The sequence below is a fragment of the Lygodium microphyllum genome, chromosome 20, assembly GCF_053477565.2.
Source record: "Lygodium microphyllum isolate KBCC chromosome 20, Lygodium_microphyllum_v1.1.10, whole genome shotgun sequence".
NCBI lineage: Eukaryota > Viridiplantae > Streptophyta > Polypodiopsida > Schizaeales > Lygodiaceae > Lygodium > Lygodium microphyllum.
This window is the reverse complement of record NC_141154.1, coordinates 59,371,467-59,392,120: the sequence shown is the minus strand read 5'-3', so window position 1 is coordinate 59,392,120 and position 20,654 is coordinate 59,371,467. Positions and strand designations below refer to the sequence as shown.

At 40.8% G+C, this 20,654-nt stretch overlaps 1 protein-coding gene across 2 annotated transcripts in view; it reads right to left on the bottom strand.

The window, feature by feature from the left end:
* Positions 1-407: 407 nt before the first annotated feature.
* Positions 408-20,654, bottom strand: part of TAFII59 (TATA BOX ASSOCIATED FACTOR II 59) — a 96,893-nt gene continuing 76,646 nt past the window's right edge. The window contains exons 11-12 of one of the 2 annotated variants that reach the window (XM_087701421.1): positions 962-1,076; positions 408-881 (exon numbers count right to left, since the gene is read on the bottom strand). In XM_087701421.1, the coding sequence (XP_087557547.1) occupies positions 484-881; positions 962-1,076 (513 nt within the window). In that variant the 3' untranslated portion in view covers positions 408-483. The remainder of the gene's footprint in view (positions 882-961; positions 1,077-20,654) is intronic. The other variant, XM_087701420.1, reaches the window with a different exon arrangement.

Genomic DNA, 20,654 nt, shown 5'->3' with positions numbered 1-20,654 from the left:
ACGAGTTGTTGCTTAACATTAGGTTGCCTACTTCTAGAGGAGATTTGAGAATAGCTTTAGACCCAAAAAAAATTTACTATTTCTAGCAATAGATATATGGCTTGGCCACAATAGAGACCATGTCAATTGCACTAGAAAGCATAAAACTAGAGATAATGGTTTTAGAATTATCTCAATTATGTGGTTACTATGCTAAGCACCACAATGGTGAGGGCAGTTTGTCTAAACTGATGCTTCATATCTGCTACATTGCAAAACACTTCCAACAACCTGCAAAACCGATGCGATGCCTTGTATCTATTTCATTAGAGCACACTTCAACAAGAAGCAATTCATATCTGCTACATTGCAAAACACTTCCAATAACCTGCAAAACCGATGCAATGCCTCGTATCTATTTCATTAGAGGACACTTCAACAAGAAGCAATGAAAGGAATCCACACAATACTCACTCCATTATGGATAGCAGCCAAGAAAGACAATTAGATAAACATTGAAAGCTCATTACTTGGGGCAAATGGTAATATTCCATCACCAAACAGTTCAAACAAGGATGCTAAAAGGGGGCCTAACTCCACATCTTCTTTCCAAGCTTCAGCCAGGACCTTGGAGGTGTTCACACTATTCAACGACTTGGCTTTTTCCATCTTGCTTGTATTATTCACTAATTCACTATCGACTTTCCCAATTTCCTGACTGACATCGCCCTCAACCCACTGCGATTCACACGTCAAAGTTGAATCAGGAACAGAATCATCCCCTTTGGGAGATGAGTTTTCTATCAGCATTTTCTCTTGCATAGAGGAGCCATCAGCTTCAATTACTCGCTTTCTTGATGGGCTCATGACTTGTGACGACTGAGAGATAGCCGGCAAGCCATCTACAGCCATAAGATTATATTAGCATATGCACTCAGAAAACAAAAAGAGAGTATCAAAAAGATTTCACTCCTTCCTTCACCTGTTTTATGACTCGATGCTGCAACCTTCCCTTGTTGACTTGGATTCCAATTGCGACTTGAAAACACCACAGGAGAAGACTTCAATTTTGTAGCCATGCAGAGACCTACTGCATTCTGTAAACAGTGATTACAAGAGCACCATCACTTGGCCTGATCAGAACAAGAAACTAGCTATCAAGACAAACCAATCTGTATTTATATGAAGACCCAACTAGCTTAAAATCCATTTATGTTTTACTCAACTGGTAAACAAAGCCTGGCAGGTTCGTCCTTCTAAACAGCCAACCTTGAAATCCAAAGTAGAACTTGCACTTGAAACAAGTGCAGAGTACTCTGCACATCCTTAAGGATTTGCATTAAGGAAAATGTCAATTACTTTGCAGGAGTAATAACTGCGAAACTGCTAATCGGCAGGGAGTGGAAATGGCAAAAAGAATAGGCCATCTGACAAACAGCAAAGGGATTTGGCATTTCACTTCAATGTTCACTGCAAGGACAGGAAATCAAGCAGAAATCACCAAGTAGGCCAGATTGGAGAGAAAAAAGCAAGCCCCTTAGACCTGCTTGGCTACCACGTTCAGTAGCTGCAAACTACGACAAGAGAGAAAGAGGACAAGGTTTCTAAGAATGTGTCTTCTTCTAAATTTTCTGTGTAGGTGGTTCCTTCTTTTTTTTGGGTGGTCGTGGTGGTCAGTCCCACACAAGGCCCCTCAACCACTAGCAGTCTCCATGGTGAGGGGGTTGATAGGCTCCAGGTGGGGAGTCACAAGATCATGATGGTTTGGTGGCTGAGCAAATCTCTCATGCACGAAACACATTTGCACCACTCTCCGTGCACATGTTCGACCATGCTCTGTGTGTGAGTGAGGGATTTCTTGCTTGCTAGTTGAGCAACACAATTGTGTGTCTTGGAGGCTAGGGACCCCATGGAGCCAGGGAACTATAGGACCATTATAGTTGGGACAGGTTCATCCTAAAAGCTTTATGGTTCTATTTTGGAGTATCAACCTAGCATTTGGACTGTGAGATAAGGAGTGAGAACCAGGGGCAAGATAGTTTCTAGCAAGGCTTCTTCACCCTATGAGGCATCATCTATTTTTTTTTCCCTTGGTGGGTGGCTGGGTGGGTGGTGGTGTTTTGGTTGAAGGATAAATAAAGATATAAAAAGCCCAAAATAGGGTATAAGACCTGAGCATATATGATAACTGTGGAGATGACTCATCATACAGTGCAATTAAACATGACTAAAACTTCAATGTAAACCTTTAACCAATTGCAAAAAAGAAAAGCTGAACAGCTGAAATGAATAAATAAAGATATAAAAAGGCCAAAATAGGGTATAAAACCTGAGCATATATGATAAGTGTGATCATGTCCCATCATAGTGCAATTAAACTATGACTAAAACTTCAATGTAAATCAACTGTAAAAAAGAATAGCTGAATAGCTGAAATGATACAAAAAATCCAAAATAATATGTAGGCATGACTCATGACCATATGCCTATTATGCCTGAAGTAAGGTCTGCTCATCCAAGACCTATCGTAGGAGACAATACTCGATGTTCTAGGAGGAAGAGACCTGAGTTAGAAGAGAATATACCAGAAGGTGGCATTTGAGAGAGAGAGAGAGAGAGAGAGAGCGAGAGAGCGAGAGAGAGCGACTTTCACGAAAAAAAAAATTGAGAGAGAGCGAGAGCGAGAGAGGGGTGCAAAATCCACACCTATGTCTCAACAAACATCATATCCCATGTGAGCAATGCAATTACCACGCACCATCTCGAGAGCAATCTCTTTGAGACAAGGACTAGGTTGCAACCTCTCCAATCTCATGTCATTTACACATTTCTTATTCCCCCCACATATGGGGGCATATGCAAATAAGAGACATCCTAGGCAGTAAGCATCTAGCCCTACTTGCCCTAAAACTTTGCAACAGTAAGTTCCTTCGCCATCACTACTTCCTTCTAAGTGAGTGAGATTTGGAGACCCACTGAACGTGTAAGGTGCCTCCAAGAATCCCCCCCCCCCCCCCAAAAACGCACATACACATCACCACTAATGGAGATACCAGCTCCTCGAGCACCCAAGGTGACTATGAGAAGGAATATTGGGAGCATTGGAAGAGGCCCCAACCACCCCTATTCGAGAAAGGGATGGAGAATAAATGAAAAAGGGTGAAACTTGTGAAGGAGTACTTGAGGAGTCCTGCGAAACCTCTGAGCAAACCCATTTTATAAGGTTAGGAAACTCGTTTCATATCCAATTGTTTCATAAACATTTGAACAACGTATTTTAAACTTTCCAAAAAAAAAAAAAAAAACTACCCTAAAAACTATGTTAACTTTTGTAACAACGTTTATCATGGATTCATTTGACACATTGACATGTATATTAGCATTAATTTGCAAGAATTTTCTTTCAATTATTATCCATGGCCTGTGCATATATTGATGGCTGCTTCTATAGTTAACGTTAATGTAGGTCATGGATAATCAACCATGATTCATATAAATATTGATCTTATGTTGAATATTCATTCCCATTGTGTAGAATCATAAAACATCAACAGTTTCATTAGCTACATCACTTGATTCGTGTGTGTGTGTGTGTGTGTGTGTGTGTGTGTGTGCGCGCGCGCGCGCGCACAAGCACACGCACGGACACACACACACACACACACACACATGTATGTATATACATATATACGTACACACACACACACACATATATACATATACATGTATATATGCATATATATGTTTGTACGTATACATATGTATATATGTGTATATGCGTGTATGTGTGTGTGCGCGTGCGCGCGCATATATAAACTTTCATAGTTTTTTCCCATCTCGAATGAAACCCGTTTCATGCATCCCGTTTTAAAATCCCTTGCAAATATGTGCCCACAACACTATACCCATTGTTGCTAAAACTAAAACTGGCAAATGCTATGAGGCTCATATATCATCAAATGAACTATTCATGAGAAACCTCCTAGCAAGACATTTCTTGTGCTATTGATGTAGCGAAGAAACAAAGAGCTTGCTTGGTCACCAAGTCGCCTCCAATACCGAACGCAAGTCATATATCATCAAATGAACTATTCATGAGAAACCTCCTAGCAAGACATTTCTTGTGCTATTGATGTAGCGAAGAAACAAAGAGCTTGCTTGGTCACCAAGTCGCCTCCAATACCGAACGCAAGACACCAAACTCCTAAGTGCATAACTTAAAGAAACAAAAGGGAATCCAAAAGTGAAAATATTTATTCTATCCCATAAATTGCAGCAATAATATGGATGTGCACAAGGATATGGCTGCCAAAAACAAATCCACACTGCACTCCAGCCTTGAACACAATGTTGCACTTTCGTGATGCCCTACTGCCCTATCTAGCACAAACTCACTATCAGCTATGATCATAGTACGGGGGAGTTTCGAAAACAAGGGAAACGAAAACGGGGAAAACCGGAGTTTCAGAGTTTCGGCCAAATTTTGGAAACGGGGAAACGGCGTTTCAGATTCTACACTAAATTAAATACAGTGTTATGTGGGTATGTAAATATATCAATGCCTACAACATGTACCCAAATTTCATACAAAACTTTGAGTCTTCATGTTATATGATTGAAATCATAATTCATTACATATGTCATGACTCACGAGTGAAGATTGAAGAGTCAAGACTCAATGGTTGAAACTTTAGACAGCTTAACACAATTAAGACTCAATTTTCAAAACTTAAGGCAACAAAATGAATTATAATTTATGACTCATGAATCATCTATGATCTAAAGAGCAGTGAAGATTGAGATCAAGAACAGTGGAGACTGACATCAAGAACAATAAAACAAGAATCGAGATGCATAATAAGTGAAATCAAGATACAATGATACATGTAACTACATCATGTGAATAATCTGTCAAAAGTCCAAAGTCCAATGAGCACTGAGCACTGTGTACTAGTCTCTAGACTCTGGTAACTACTGAGTAATAAGTATCAAGATCAATGAACAACTGGCAATGACAAGTGGTCTTTCACACGCGTTACGATCCCCAATTTCTCCAATCCACAATAGTTGCACCGCTGCTTCTTTGATCCGTCGGAGCCCTCGTATCCCTTGATTGGAGTGACGTACCTCCAAGAAGAAGAAGAGGAAGGAGAAGAAGGAGGAGGAGGAGGAGGAGGAGGAGGAGGAGGAGGAGGAGGAGGAGGAGGAGCAGCAGCAGCAGCAGCAGCAAAAGCAAAAGCAAAAGCAAAAGCAACAGCAAGAAGAAGAAGAAGAAGAAGAAGAAGAAGAAGCAACAACAACAACAACGAGACCCCAGTATTCTCGACAATGTCGATGAAGATTGTCCTTGGAAATACTTGCCATTTAAGTGGCACAAATGCCTTTCAAGGGCGAGGAGATGATCTCTCTCAATCATGAGGTCTTGGATGCAAAAGAAGATCCCTCTCCAACCGTCTCGGTTTCCTCCATTGGAGAGGCTTCTTCTATCCTGTCTAGGAAAAGGCCATTCGAGTGGTACACCTATGCCCAAGAGACAAGGCACTCTTACCTAAGCAATGGGTCTAGTTTCCGGTCCTCTCTCCTTCCTGAAGAAGAAGCAAAGGCAAGCGAAAGTAGAGAATACAAGCACCATAACTGAGTACAATCTCTCTTTCCATTTTCTCAAAATGGATCGATAGTAGCGAAAAGCCATTACTGCCATCAGTCCATGCGAGGGATGCTATGGTGTCACATACAATTAAATGCGTACAAAGAAACTCAATGAGGAGAGAGAGGATTGATAAGTCCTTGAGTCTATGCGTACCAATTGGGCGAAGTATGGATGCTCGACCCTATCCGATGGATGGAGTGACTGCAAAAAAAAAGGCATTATCAACATCCTGGTCTCTTGCCCGCTTGGCACATACTTCTTATGAGCGGTGTATGCGGGCACAAGAGAAAGAAAAACCACGGGCTCCTTCATGTATCAACACATACAACAAGCCATAATTGAAGTAATGCTTCTAGATCCATTATTTTGCAATCTGTCTTTTCTTTTAATCCCCCAAATTTATTCTAACTTCATCCTGAGTAATCTTGTAGATAGATTCAGCCACAAAATATGATGCAAGTTGTCACGAACAATACCTCGAATTGTGCATTTATGGGACAGAAGCTGAAGGCTAAGTTTTTGTCTATAATATGAACATCATGCACTACACATTGTCTAGATCTTCTTACGGAAGATATAGGCAAGTTGGAGTGGGTGGCGAGGATTGTCAACAATGCTTACGCAATCGTCACCTCTGTCGACTCCAAGGTCCGAGTTCTTCCGATTTATCGCACATACTGGGACTTGGGAGTTAAAGAAGCCTTCTAAGACTCGGTCTACCGCCATGTGCCTTCTTCTAGAGAGTCTCTATGATGTTCGCAATAAGCTACAAAAAACGGTCGTCTCAAATGAATTCAAAGAGTGGCTTGAAGGGGAATCCACATCAAGCCAAGTGAAAGCAAAGACCATTCAAAGGCTTTGCTAAAAGGAGGAATTTTAGATGGACATGAGAGGCATTGTCATTGTCGTCACTCCCATTTACAAGAAGCTTCACATGACAGACATGGAGGGGGCTACTATTGGCCTCCTCTATCATTTTATGGTGAATGCGATGGAGAAGATACAATCATCGACTATTTGAATAGGGAGGCCTCTTCTTCATGCTTTTTTTTTTTTTAATAATGATTCATGCTTCTTTTTAGTTTTAGAATTTATAATTCACATTGTTTCATTCTCTCTCTTTTCACCTCTAAGTCTCCCTCTAAATCTCTATCCTCTTATACCTATTGTAGTCACATCTTTGATACCACCCCCTAAAAGACATGATATTCTCTTTTAGATAAAGAAGAGATAGGAGTGAATGAAGTGACTCATCCATGGGTTCGCGGCACTCTTGGATTCCACCTTCAAAAAACTCTCTCTTTTCATGGATTTCAATATCCTTACCGACGACAATGCCTTTCTTTCAAAGGCTTTAGTAGAAGAGCAACATGGTGTCTTCCTCTAAGAGCTCATCAATTATAGCAATCAAAGGGGTACCACTTTCGCATCTACCATTTGTTGAGAGCAAGAATCATTGGTGAAGCCATTTTTTTGTGGGAGTCATTTGGCCACCAATTGTCCCACCTCCAAAGAGTTGCCTTATACATTCTTGCACAAGTTTGAAAATGTCTTCTCTTTTTTTATTTGATTCTAGTTACAACTTGCAAGTTTAAAGTTTAAACTTATTTTCTCTTCACATGGTTCAAGATTGTTCGTCGTGTGCATGTCAGAGGAATTGGTCCGTCTATTCTCTCATGCATATCAAAATTCGTAATAAGATTAGCACGCAACAATTAAAGTAACTAATTTATTGTCGCTCCAATTTACACATGCTACGCAATATGCATGAGATGTTTATGGCAAGACAAATATCATATGCCCAATTTTCATACTTTTTAGTTCATAACTTTATTCATAAATTATGAATTATATTTAGAGATGTTTCATTTGTTTAATCAAAATCTTTCATACTTTAAATATATAGGTCAAAGTGAATGCACTCAAGCTCTCCGCTGACATACTTAAAAGTGTGATTCGCGAGAGGGACTTGGAGAAACAGCAAATATTTAGAAAGTTTTATCTAAAGCTTAAGAAGAGAGATCGACAGGTCTCTCATGCTTGTGCACGCTAAGCCTGTGTTGTTCACCCTCACGCCACTAGTGATGGAGCTTCCACTTCGCCATCCATATCGGCTGCCCATGATGCTTGTGGGCCCTTAGATGCTATATTAGGCATGGAAGTGGCTCGAGAATGACTCCTAGTTCGGCCCATGAGGATATACCTATCAGTACCTCTCACATAGAACATAGAGAGTCTACGTATGATGACAAGGGCAAGGTTATTAATAAGGGTGATTTTGTTGATGAGGATGATAGCTCCTCAAGCGGCGACAAGGATGCTTTGAGCTTCGATGCTGAGAGTGATATGAGCATTTAGAGGATAGGGATTTGTCATTTGATCATGTATCTTGATTCAGATTGAGCCATGACTTTTATCTCAATCCATTTTTGTATCTCTTTTTGCATGAGAAAAAATTGACTCATAATAAGGTTATTGGTTTTACTATTGATAAATCATAAGTAATGACTCGTACTATACTCTTCAATCCCTTCATTTGAGAGCCTAAATTAGTACTAACATGGAATTTATGAGGCTCGCCACATGTTATTACCTCTTAAACAACTTATGCATCCAACAATCAGCCCTTTTCTATGCAACCTTGAAATTCTTTTGTCAACTTCGCCCTCCATTTGACAAGCTTTCCAACTCTATATTTTAAATGAATTGCACTTAAAACCCTCATGTTAGATCTGCCAGCCTGACCTCCTTGAATGTATTTCACCTCCCCATGAAAACAAACCTAGTTTCTGAAGTTCAACAATCTCCTTAGCCAAAAGACTTGTTCCCTCAGCTTTTGGCGACTCTTGAGTCTTGTTTCAGCTCACCTTTGCACTTACTTTTAAAGTCCAAACATTAAGCATAGACTTAAAATTATGTGTGTTTTTTTTCATTGAACATAGATCCAAGATTTATTAGTCCAATTAGTACTGTACTAGTATCGGATTGTACTAATCGAACGCCATCAAACATGACAACCCTGCTCCCAACATGCGCAATCCTATACTCGTGCGATTCAAATCCTTGAAGGCGGTTGGCCAATGTGTCCAGGATAGACTCTCAATCAAGTCCTTGAACAACCATAATCAGTGGAGAACTCTCCTACTCATGCTCATCAATCGGCATGCACACTATGTGCCTCACTGCCTTGTTATCAATGCCTTAGGATGACCTTGATGCAAAATCACCTAATGACTAATTGGGATCCAAGGGTGGCTTTGAAAGCCCAAAAATCATAAAATAAATAGCAGTAGGCCAATAATCACAAAGGTGGCCATCGTATTAAAACAACCATCTATGGGCATTTTAAACATCTGGAACTTTGGCAAACTAGATATCATCATGTAAGAATGCTTTTGACAAGCTTCTAGCTTATCATGTCACTTGAACTTGCAATTTTTTGTCAAGAAATCTCCCACACCACAAGTGTGTCAAAAGTGGATGCAACAATGGAAGCATAGAAGAATGCTAAAATAGACTCTTGAACACAAGATAAAAGAGAGAGAGAGAAGAGAAAAAACAAGAGCACTCCAAAGGAGAACTCAAAGATGTGCTCGGGAAATGGAATCTATATATCAAACAGGAGATAGTCACATACAACAATGATTCATTGGTTGTGCTCCCTCTCTCCACAGGGCATGTAGTGGATTTGCAAGTGATGAAAAATGACAGAGTGTGGAAAAGGAGCCTGAATAAATAGGCAGAAAAGAATGCAAATAATGCATCAATTTGGCCAACATAAAATGCCAAAATAATCACTATAGTGGCCACTAAAAAATACCTAATAAACTCAATAATGCTTAGCATAGTTTGAACTCACACATGAGCTGACTAAATTGCTAATAACCTCTCTCAAATTATGGGTGATCTAATACAAGACACTCATACAATGATAATGACTCATCATAGTCCATACAACAAAGACCACCAAAATAGAACCATGGATACCTAAGCAATATGGATTCTCCGCCTTTGGCCAAGCCTACCAAAGAGTCCCCTCATGTGAGCTCCAACCCCGCTCTCTGTCAAGGAACAACCCATCATGAACCTGAAAGTCAATCCCAGCTCCAAGAAACCTACCAAACTTCAATCAATGCATCAAGGAAGTCCATCTCTGGTACTTGTATACCTATATACCTATATTGATGAGACTCACCGGCCCCACCTCAATACCCTCTCACTCTCTCTTTCTCACACCAGAGAGTCGTGAGGGATAACCGCATCACCTCCACTAGAAATCAAAAGAAGTCAATCCTAGCTCCAAGATTTTAAACCTGCCAGACTTCAATCCAAAGTACAACACAAATTGCCCTGACAGGAGTTCACACCATATAGGACAAGGACAGGCTGATCACAAAATAATTGTTGCAAAAGGACAAAATCTGATCAAACACAATGAGAAGGTGAAGATTGCAACCAACAAAACCTGAAAATACAATCGCCCATCTGGAGGAGTCAAAACGCAAACAAAACAGGCATTAAATGCAATAATACCACAATAAAATAATGCAGGAATTAAAAATGAAACTGCTGGAGACAAAACACAAGCAGTACAAGCAATTAATGCAGTAAATGCAGACTATAGAGGCTAGAAACAGAGCAATTTGCAGCAGATAGGTGTCGCCGGGGCTGGAAGAAGGTGGCAGTAGGTAGGGGAAATCAATGATCAGCAGTAGCAGACTTGTAAACAGCAAAAAACAGCAACAGAAGCATACATCTTGAAATCCGATACCGTGTCAGGCGTGGATGTAGCAATGGAAGCATAGAAGAATGCTGAAATAGATTGCTGAATGCAAGACAACGTGAAGAAAACTGCTAGGATTTGCACTGAGGAAACACAAAGTGTATGACCACGACAGAAACACAAAGAGACAGACACAGAAAGCAAAACTCAAACCCTAAACGTAAAACTCAAAACTCAAACACAAACAGAAGAAGGGAAAGAAGAACACAACTCTGAAGTAAATGAATACTACAAATGAATGTAAGAGTGTACATATACTCAAGGGCAGAGTAGTGTGTCAGAGAGTGACATCCACTGGAGACGGATCCCAAGTTTGTAACCACCAATCGAAGTATGTAGTCTGCAAAACGATGATGCCAGAAGGGCCTCAAGCACCAAACGCAAGTGGGAGAAGCTGTGGAGATGGAAGGCGGCCCCCAGATGAGCGTAAATGCAAACTGTGGATGTCGCCTGGATGAGGAGGAGCACCAGCACCTATCACCTAGAGGAAGAGACACCAAACACAAGCAGTTGAAGTTAATGAACATGCTAGCAATGGCTGGAAGATGCCAAACGCAGCCTGGAGAAAGGTGCCAAACAGTGGGTGACAGCCTGGAGGAAGGCGCCAGGGCACTGCAAGGGCTGATGGAGAGGTGGCAACAGTCTCAAAGGCTAGAAAGTCACGTAGAGGTAGACTGATGGCTGAAATCTGCACTCAAGGGTGTGAAACCTGCACAGGCGGGAATAATACTGAATGTGGGCAGCCTATCTATTTATAGATGTTGAAGGGTGCCCAAAGAAATAGGGTTTTTGGGGGACCACTGAAACTCTCTTGGACCGCTCTCCTTTTTAGGGTTTTTCATTAATTAAGTGTGTTTTGGGGCTGTTTAAGAATGCTAATCAGCTGAGAAGCATGTTTTAGCTCAACAGATAAAAGAGAGAGAAAAGAGAAAACACAAGAACACTACAAAGAAGAACTCAGAGATGTGCTTGGAAAATGGAATCCATATACCAAACATGAGATAGTTGCATACAACAATGAGTCACTAGCTGCATGGGCACTAGCACGGCTCCTTCTCTCCATGCAACATGCACTAGATCTGCAAGTGATGAACAATGACAGAGTTTGGAGGTTGAGCCTGAATAAATAGGTAGAAAAGAATGCAAATATTGCATCAGGTCAACCAACATAAAATGCCAAAATTATCACTCTAGTGACCACTAAACAATACCTAATAAACTCAATAATGCCTAGCATAACCCAAACTCACACATGAACTAACTAGTCTAGTAGCGAAGTGCACCACCACTTGGTGCATGCACTCAGCCAATGACGAGCTCATGCCATTACAATGAGGAAAAATTAAATCCTCACAAAGCATATACACCTCTGTTGTAGCTCATTGTGCATGTCAATGTCTTGTAGCGTCCTTGTAAGGTTGGCATGTGGTACAATGTTGGAGGCTTTGTGGAAATCTATGAGCCAATTGTAATCCTCCTCCCAAGTGCACACCCTTCCTCTATGATAGCTTTGAGTGTAAGTACATAATCCAATGTAGTGTATCCCCTCCTAAAATCCACCTACCCTATCGCTTTTGTGATGATGTGTATCTAGCCAATTATTCAACTAACACTCAATTATAGAGAGCAATAGATCTTGGTTGGATGATAGCTGATCATCATGATTTGGTAGCTATAAGGGATTATGAGGTTTCCACTTTTAAAAAGTCAAACAATATTGTGACTAGTCCAGCTATGTCAAAACCCCTCACATATAGCCCTATTGAGCATATATATTACAAGTGGAGCCAATGTGACATGAGCATCTGAAAAGTGCTCAACTATTAGACCATCATAATCTTGGGCCCTCCCTATCTACAATCTATTAATGGCATCAATGACCATACTCAACATAAAAAGAGTGCTATCTATTAGCCTTGGTGTCACTCAATGTGGTACATGTTATCATGTGAAGTTCTAGTATACTCAATGTGGTACATGTTGTTATCGTATAAAGTTCAAGTATACTTACCTCAATGCCTCAAGTGTCATGATCAAGATGGGCAAACCTCTTTCTTGGAACATCCTTAAAGCCTTCTTACTAGTAAATCTCTACCTCAAGACTCGTCAAGTAATCATGCTTCTTCCTCAGCCCTCTACAGTTGGCATTGAAAGAGTGTCAATGTCTATTAGCATAGACATATACCAAGTGAAATATGCACTCTAATCAGCTTCAAGTGTCATGATAGTCGTCATTATACCACCTGTTTTGACATATTGTAGTACATGGCATAGTTGCCAAGAAACCCATCGCATAAGGTTAAGAAAGTTGAAACTCGTTTCATACCCGAGCATTTCAAAAACCTATAAAACACTTGTTCTAAATTCCCAAAAAAAGCCTTACCCCTAAAAATGTGTTTAAGCTTTTGTAATCAGCATTTGTCATGGATTCATTTGACACACTCACATGGACATTCACATTGACTGCAAGAATTTCTTCTTGGGCTGTTGTCTATGGTGCATGTATACATTGATGGCTTCTTCTATAATTAAAGCTAATATTGTCATGGATAGTGGACCATGATGCTTATATATGTTGATGCTATGTCAAATCTCCATTTGCATTGTATAGGATTATGAATTATGATAAATTACATTATACCAGTCATACTCTATACACATAACATCTCATGATAGTTTTCTTTAGTCTGGAATGAGACATGTTTCTAATGTTTTAGGAAACTCCTATGGAACATATGAAGCCCATCTCATACCTCATGTTTCAAAAACCCTTGTATGGTACATAGAGGCATCCCTTGAGAGGCTCTACTGTGTGGAAATGCATATGTTGCAAAGATATGTAATGTATCAACAAAGAATCTCATAACTTATTCTGGAGAGTTGTCTAAATCCATATTCCATTGTCTTTTATAGATAGTAACACTATAAACCTTGATGAGTCTAATGTAAAATAATATCTTGAATCTCTAGGGGCGTGAGACGTGGGATATTGTGCCTCTCATGCATCCACAAGCCACAAAGCAATCCAAGTACAAATGGTTTATAACCATTCCAATTTGACTTCCCAAGACCATGAAGATAGTATCATATAATATCTTTTTTCTCAAGAAAGGAAAATTCTATTAATAGCACCTCAAAGAAAAACCTGAGACAAAATGCAAAGTACAAGGAACTGAGTAAAGTGTTCCTAAGTACATCACAAATACAATGGTTGTGTGAGCAACCACTCTGATGGGCTATAATGTCAAACCATTGGAGGGGCACTATGGAAGAAAAGGCAAAAGTTCCATGTCCACAAGAAAACCTCTCTTCTCCTCCTCGTCCTCTCAGAGCTGACGTGCATCCTCTCCCATCTCCCATAGAGTATGGATCTCTATCCAAACCCTCAATAGAGTCTCCATTGTGGATAAATCATGAAGGTCAATAACATGATTGCATCTTATGGTCCACATGTAACAAGCTATGATACTGACAATCAACTCCCATCTATGACAATATCCCTCGGTCCACTGCACTTGCAAGTAATGGAGTGGAGATCTTGCTCAAATGTTGTCCAAAACAAGAAAAGAAAAACTCCCATGTGTTGGGATAAAGAGGTTTAACCCCCATGTATAGTACACGCACATTGTACATGTGAATGCACCATTACGTGCCCTAAGTATAAATACATTTTATTCTTTGTGTACCAACACATTGTTGGTACACTCTTATCGAATTGTACTTTCACTCTGCTCACTCTCTCCAGTCATCACACTCTCTCTCGCTCACTCCTCCTCGACTTCCATCTCTCTCAGTTGTGCACTTCGCCCAACAACTGGTATCAGAGCCCAAGGTTCTGCACACTTCCGAAGACCAACGCGCAACTGATAGGTCGTGGAGGCAGCTCCAGGCAGAAGGCCAGTCGAGTCTAGCTGACTAGGCGCCAGAGAAATCAAGCGACGGCTGCAATGGGCAAGTCCAACAAGCGGCGGCGCAGGTCGACGTTCGTGAAGGCCAATGTAACAGGCAGTTGACTAGGCAACGACTAGGTGACTAGCGACTGGGCATTTGCGTGGTGGACCAGTCGAACAAGACTAGCAGGTGTGAACCAGGCAACAGCTACAGGGAGTTGGGCATAGCAACATGCGAGCAACCGACGACCTGACAACCCGCGGACAGAACCAGCAACAGACGTCAATCGAGTCACTCACGCAACGATCAACAGAACCCCCCATCAATTTTCTAAAAATCAAAAAAAAAGTTCCTTTAATTTTTTAATTACCACTTGCCTTGGCAAGAGTTCACACACTGCAGGCACAGATCTCAGATTTGTCAAAATTCGAGCCAAAAATTTGGGGCTCTTCCCAGAATTGACTTTGGATCCTAGAAATTTAGGGCTTTTCATGTATTGGGAAGGTCTTGCTCAGCTAGGTCAGATTGGCTAACATTTATGCAATTTTGGACTTGAAATTTTGGGGATTTGCGCAGAATTTGGTAAATTTCTGCATTTTTTACCCGTGTGGTGGTTGTTTCATGCACAAATAGCAGAGATTTATTTCTGATTGAGCAAGAACAGCAGTGTATTTTGCTCGTTCAGCTTGTGCTTCCGCAGATTAGTGCATTGACTCTTGTATTCATGATAAAATGGCTGCAACTTCTTCCAGTTCAGACATCAAGAGTTTGATGGAGATCAAACAATTTAATGGTCATCGCTTTGACCTTTGAAAAGACAGTATGCAGGGCATTTTGTTCCTGAAGGATTGTGAGGATGCTTTGCAGGAAGATAACCCCGCACTAATATCTGATGCAGATTGGGCCAGAGTAAATAAAACAGATGTGGCTTACATAAAGATGGGTATCACCGATGACATTCTGACACACATTAAGGGTCTAGATACAGGTTATGAAATATGGGAGAAGCTGAAAACTACTTATGAGATCACCACACCTATTAATCAGGTGCATTTAATGCGCAAGTTGGTGAAGACTGGATGAGTCAAAGCCTGCAATAGAGCGCTTAAATGCATTTATAGGGATTCTAAATCAGCTCAAAGATGCAAATTTGGACTTTGATGATAAGTTGAGGGCGATCTTTTTTATCATGACACTGCCTCACTCTTGGGAGACCTTGGTGGTTTCACTCAGCAATAACCCCAATCTCTCATATGATGGGGTGAGACGTTCTATCTTGAATGAAGAAATTAGACGTATGTCTAGTGGAGAAGGCAGCAACTCAGCTTATAATGTAAGAGGCAGGTCTGAAAAGAAAAATGCAAATGCAGGGCAGAGAAACAAGAGCAAGAGCAAAGGAAAGGAAAAGAGTGACATTACTTGCAATCACTATGGTCGCAAGGGCCACAAGAAACCTGATTGCAAGTATTACAAGAAGGAACAAGAGAGAAAGAAGAATACATGAGACAAAAAGAAAAAAGAGGATAAGACAGATGCATCTAAGGCAGGCAAAGGCAAGGAAAAGGCCAATGTGGCCTCTAGTGTATATACAGATTACCAAGGCTGATTTGATTGATGCACTTTTGTCAGTTGATGATGGTGTCACTCAGACTTGGATTGTAGACTCTGGTGTCTCTTTCCATGTAACTCCTTGTTTGGAGTGTTTTGCTATATTCAATGTAGGCAATTATGGAAAAGTATATCTTGGAAATAATCATGCTTGCAACATTGATGGGATTGGCACTGTACACTTGTCTTTAGACACTGGTCAAGAGCTTGTGTTGAAAGATGTCAAATATGTGCCTAGCATTAAAAAGAGTTTACTATCTATTGGTCAGCTTGACTTGCATGGCTACACCACACTGTTTGGTGATTGTTTGTGGAAAGTAAAAAAGGGTTCCATACTAATTGCAAAAGAAACCAAGAAGGGCACTTTGTATTGTTTACACTGTAAAGCCTTGAATGGCAAGTTTCTTGCAGTTGCTGAAATTTACAATCACCTGGAGTTATGGCATAAGAGATTAAGCCATATGAGCCAAAAAGGACTTGATGTCATTACCTCTCTGAAGAGGTTGATGGAAAAGGCTCTAAACTTGACTTCTGTAATAAGTATCAGTTTGGAAAGCAAATAAAATTTTCCTTTTACTCTGGTGTCTCTCGTAAGTCCAATGTTTTGGACCTAGTGCATTCTGATGTATGTAGTATGCCCGTGAAATCGTTGGGTGGTGCTGCATATTTTGTCTCCTTTATTGATGACTATTCCAAGAAGATTTGGGTGTACTTGCTAAAAAAGAAAAGTGAAGTGTTTGCTATTTCTAAAACTTTTTGTGCATTCGTGACCACTCAAACAGGTAGAAAACCGAAATGCTTGAGAATTGATAATGGGGGTGAGTTCACATCAACTGAATTCAACTCCTTTTGTGACTTGCATGGTATTAAGAGAGAGCTTACAGCTCCTTACAGCCCTTCTTCAAATGGGGTGGCTGAAAGATATAATAGGAGTGCGATGCATGCTGTCCACTACTAATCTCCCTCATGAATTTTGAGGAGAGGTACTCAAAACCGCAGTTCACATTTGCAACCACTCTCCAAACAGGTCCTTAAAAAATGGCATCCCTGAGGAGGTTTGGTCTGAAAAATCAGCCTCATCTGACCATTTAGGCATATTTGGTTGTGATGCTTTTGTGCATGTTAGGGATCAGCCGAGGAAAATGAGCCTCATGGTGCTGTACCACAAGCTGTAACTGATAATCAACCGGTTATTTTTGGGCCAGATGATGATGGACAGCAAATAGGAGCACAAGGAGGTCATGGACAGCAAGATAGGCTTGCTGATTATGAAAATGCAGGTGCTGAAAATGAAAATGAAGGTGCTGTACAGCATGAACAGCATGCTGAAAATGGCTTACATCAACCAATAAATGCTGAAAATAATATACCTTTAGATGTAGACCCAATTCCTAAAAATGTTGATCATTGGGTACGCAGGTCTACACGTGTAAGAAGGCAACCACATAGGTTTGACCCCTCCTTGCATTATGTGATGCTTACACATGAGGGTGAGTCTCTTACATACAAAGAGGCCAAGTCATGTGAGTTCAGTAGTAAGTGGAAGCTTGCTATGCAGGAAGAGATTAAATCTCTATATGCAAATGCTACGTGGGATCTTGTGTCATTGCCCAAGTGAAAGAAGCCACATTTAAACAAATGGGTGTACAAAGTAAAGACAGTTGATGGGAAACCCAAGTACAAGGCAAGATTAGTTGCCAAAGGGTATGCACAAAAGGAAGGGATTGACTTCCAAGAGGTCTTTTCACCTGTTGTGAAGATGACCACTCTACGTGTGCTTTTTGCTCTCACTGCTGTTTTAGATTTAGAGCTGTATCAAATGGATGAAAAAATAGCTTTCTTGCATGGTGACATTGATGAGGAAATCTACATGAAACAGTCGGAGGGCTTTGTAGTTCCTGAAAAAGAGCAAATGGTTTGTAAACTAAAGCGCAACCTGTATGGGCTGAAGCAAGCACCACGGTAGTGGTACAAAAAGTTTGACACCTTTATGCTATCTCATGAGTTTACAAGCAACCATGAAGATCATTGCTTGTAGATGAAAAAGGATACAGATGGCAACCCCATCATACTTGATTTCTAAGTGGATGATATGTTGCTAGCTAGGAAAAGAAAGACTAGCTTGGATGCTCTCACAAATCAGCTGAAATCAACCTTCTCCATGAAAGATTTGAAAAATGCAGAGCAAATTTTGGGCATGAGGATTCGTAGAGATAAAATGCAGAAATTGTTGTTTTTATCTCAAGAAAAATACATTGAAAAGGTACTGGACAAATTTAACATGGCTAAAGCTAAGCCTTTTGGGGTTCCCTTAGCTCCTTATCTCAAGCTTAGCAAAGCCAACAACCCAAAAGATGACGTGGAAGCAAATGCTATGAAGGGAGTTCCTTATGCATCAGCTTGTGGCTCTCTAATGTATGCTATGGTTGCTACTCATCCACACATTGCTCATGCAATGGGAGTGGTTAGCAGGTTTATGTCAAATCTTGGCAAAACACATTGGCAAGCTGTCAAGTGTATTCTTCGATACCTTAAAGGTACACAAAGAAAGGATATTTGCTATGGGCACGGTGCACTTAGTTTGCAGGGTTATTGTGACACAAACATGGCAGGTGACTTGGACACTCCTACGTCCACCAACGTATGTCTTCACAGTTGCTGGTGAAGCTGTTTCTTGGTGTTCCAAGTTGCAAAACATCGTTGCACTGAGTACCACTGAAGCTGAATACATAGCAGCTACTAAAGCTTCTAAAGAAGCTATATGGTTGAGCAAACTTGCAGAAGATCGCGGCATGTCTATGGGTATTGCAATTTTGGGATGTGATAGCCAGAGTGTTGTGTATCTAGCTAAGAATGCCATGTATCATTCACGCACACAGCATGTAGATGTACGATATCACTTCATCAAATAGATTCTGGAAGATGGTCAACTCACATTGACCAAGATCAAAACACAAGAAAACCATGCAGATGTTTTCAATAAAAGTCTAAGCAAAGCTCAGTACGAGCATTGCATACAACTGGTGGGAGTTGGTTAGTTAGAGGTTCACGTCGGACCTTTAAGTGGGAGGTTGTTGGGACAAACGCCCGGTTTAAACCCCGTGTATAGTACACGCACATTGTACATGTGAATGCACCCTTGCGTGCCCTAAGTATAAATACATTTATTATTTGTGTATCAACACATTGTTGGTACACTCTTATCGAATTGTACTTTCACTCTGCTCACTCTCTCTCCAACCGTCACACTCTCTCGCTCACTCCTGCTCAACTTCCATCTCTCTCAACTGTGCACTTCGCCCAACACCATGAATATCCTCACAACCACAAGTTGGGACTCTATTTGTGACCCCCAAGTCATTACCATGGTCTCTAATCATATCATATAATGTCAAGCAATATGATTTGTTATACTTACAAATCTATCATAAATCATAAAATTTTATGTATAATTGTGTTTGCATATGTGAATGTCCCTCCCACACACACACACATTTAGAGTATGCTCACATACAAGGAGAGAGAGATCCAATAACCAATAATGCTTCACAAATGATTAATGAGTGAAGTATTACCTATGTTAACTAGCTTGGGGCTACCTTTGGTTCTATCGTTGAAGATGATTGATGATCTCTTGGAGCATATTTTGGATTGTGGGAAGCTACTACCTGTGGCAATGGGAACGATTCCTTCTTCTCATGCTTCAACATTGAAGTGCCTTCCTTCATTTCCAAGGTATACATACCTTATGCCAGGACTAGGGCATTTATAGTCAATGTACAACATTGATTTCCTAACATAATTTGTTGTTGTTCTCCATCTGTTAAGCATAAGACGGGCTGTTAAAAATGTTTATGCTGCCCAGGACATATGTTCAAGGAGTCTTTTATCTTAAGCTCTAGAGACTATTAAATATGTTATGGAAGGTATTTTCCATCATATGGCCAAACTAATTGGATATAGGGCTAATCCATGTTCATGGTTGGGGCCCCAATCCAATTGCCTAGACTCTCTCTTATAGTAACAAGGAACGGCCGTCCCAAGGACCTGGAACGTGGGAACGCCGTCTCAAATGGATGAGCCGAATGGGGACGCCAAAATGGGACAGGGATGTCCCCTATCCTGTCCCGGCTGTCCCCTACCCTGTCCCCTTGTCATGTCCCCTTTTAGGGGACGTTTTTAACAGGTTTTTTTTTTCCATTTTTGGGTGGAGTGGGTGTCTTTTAGGGGGTGGTTTTTTTGTGGGTTTTTTTGTATGTTCTTTGGTAGTATACATTCACCCACACACAAAGTAACATGGGACCGGTTTTGGGGATAGGGATGGGAATAGGGACGGGCCCACGGGGACAAGAATAATAGATTGCCATCCTCTGCTATCATGAGAGGGGGATCTAATACGGGGATGGGACTCGGACAGGAGGCTACAAAACGGGCATCCCCTATTACTATTCCCACACATCCATCCACCACATCACATGCATACATTTTCAAATGCTATTTATATATGCCATTCCCTTCTGCATCCCACCCCTTGTCCCCGTTCCTTGCTTTTAGCCGTCCCCCGTCCCCGTCTCCGTTTCCGTTCCCCGTTCCATGTTATTATGCTCTCTCTCCACTTGCTCTATAAGCACCTCTCAGCACTCTATAATGTCACATCAGTAACACCACAGCCATAGTATCAGTTTTATCCCTTTATCCTCATTATGGCTAGCCTCTTTTCTAGGTGCCTTCCACTTGTTCAAG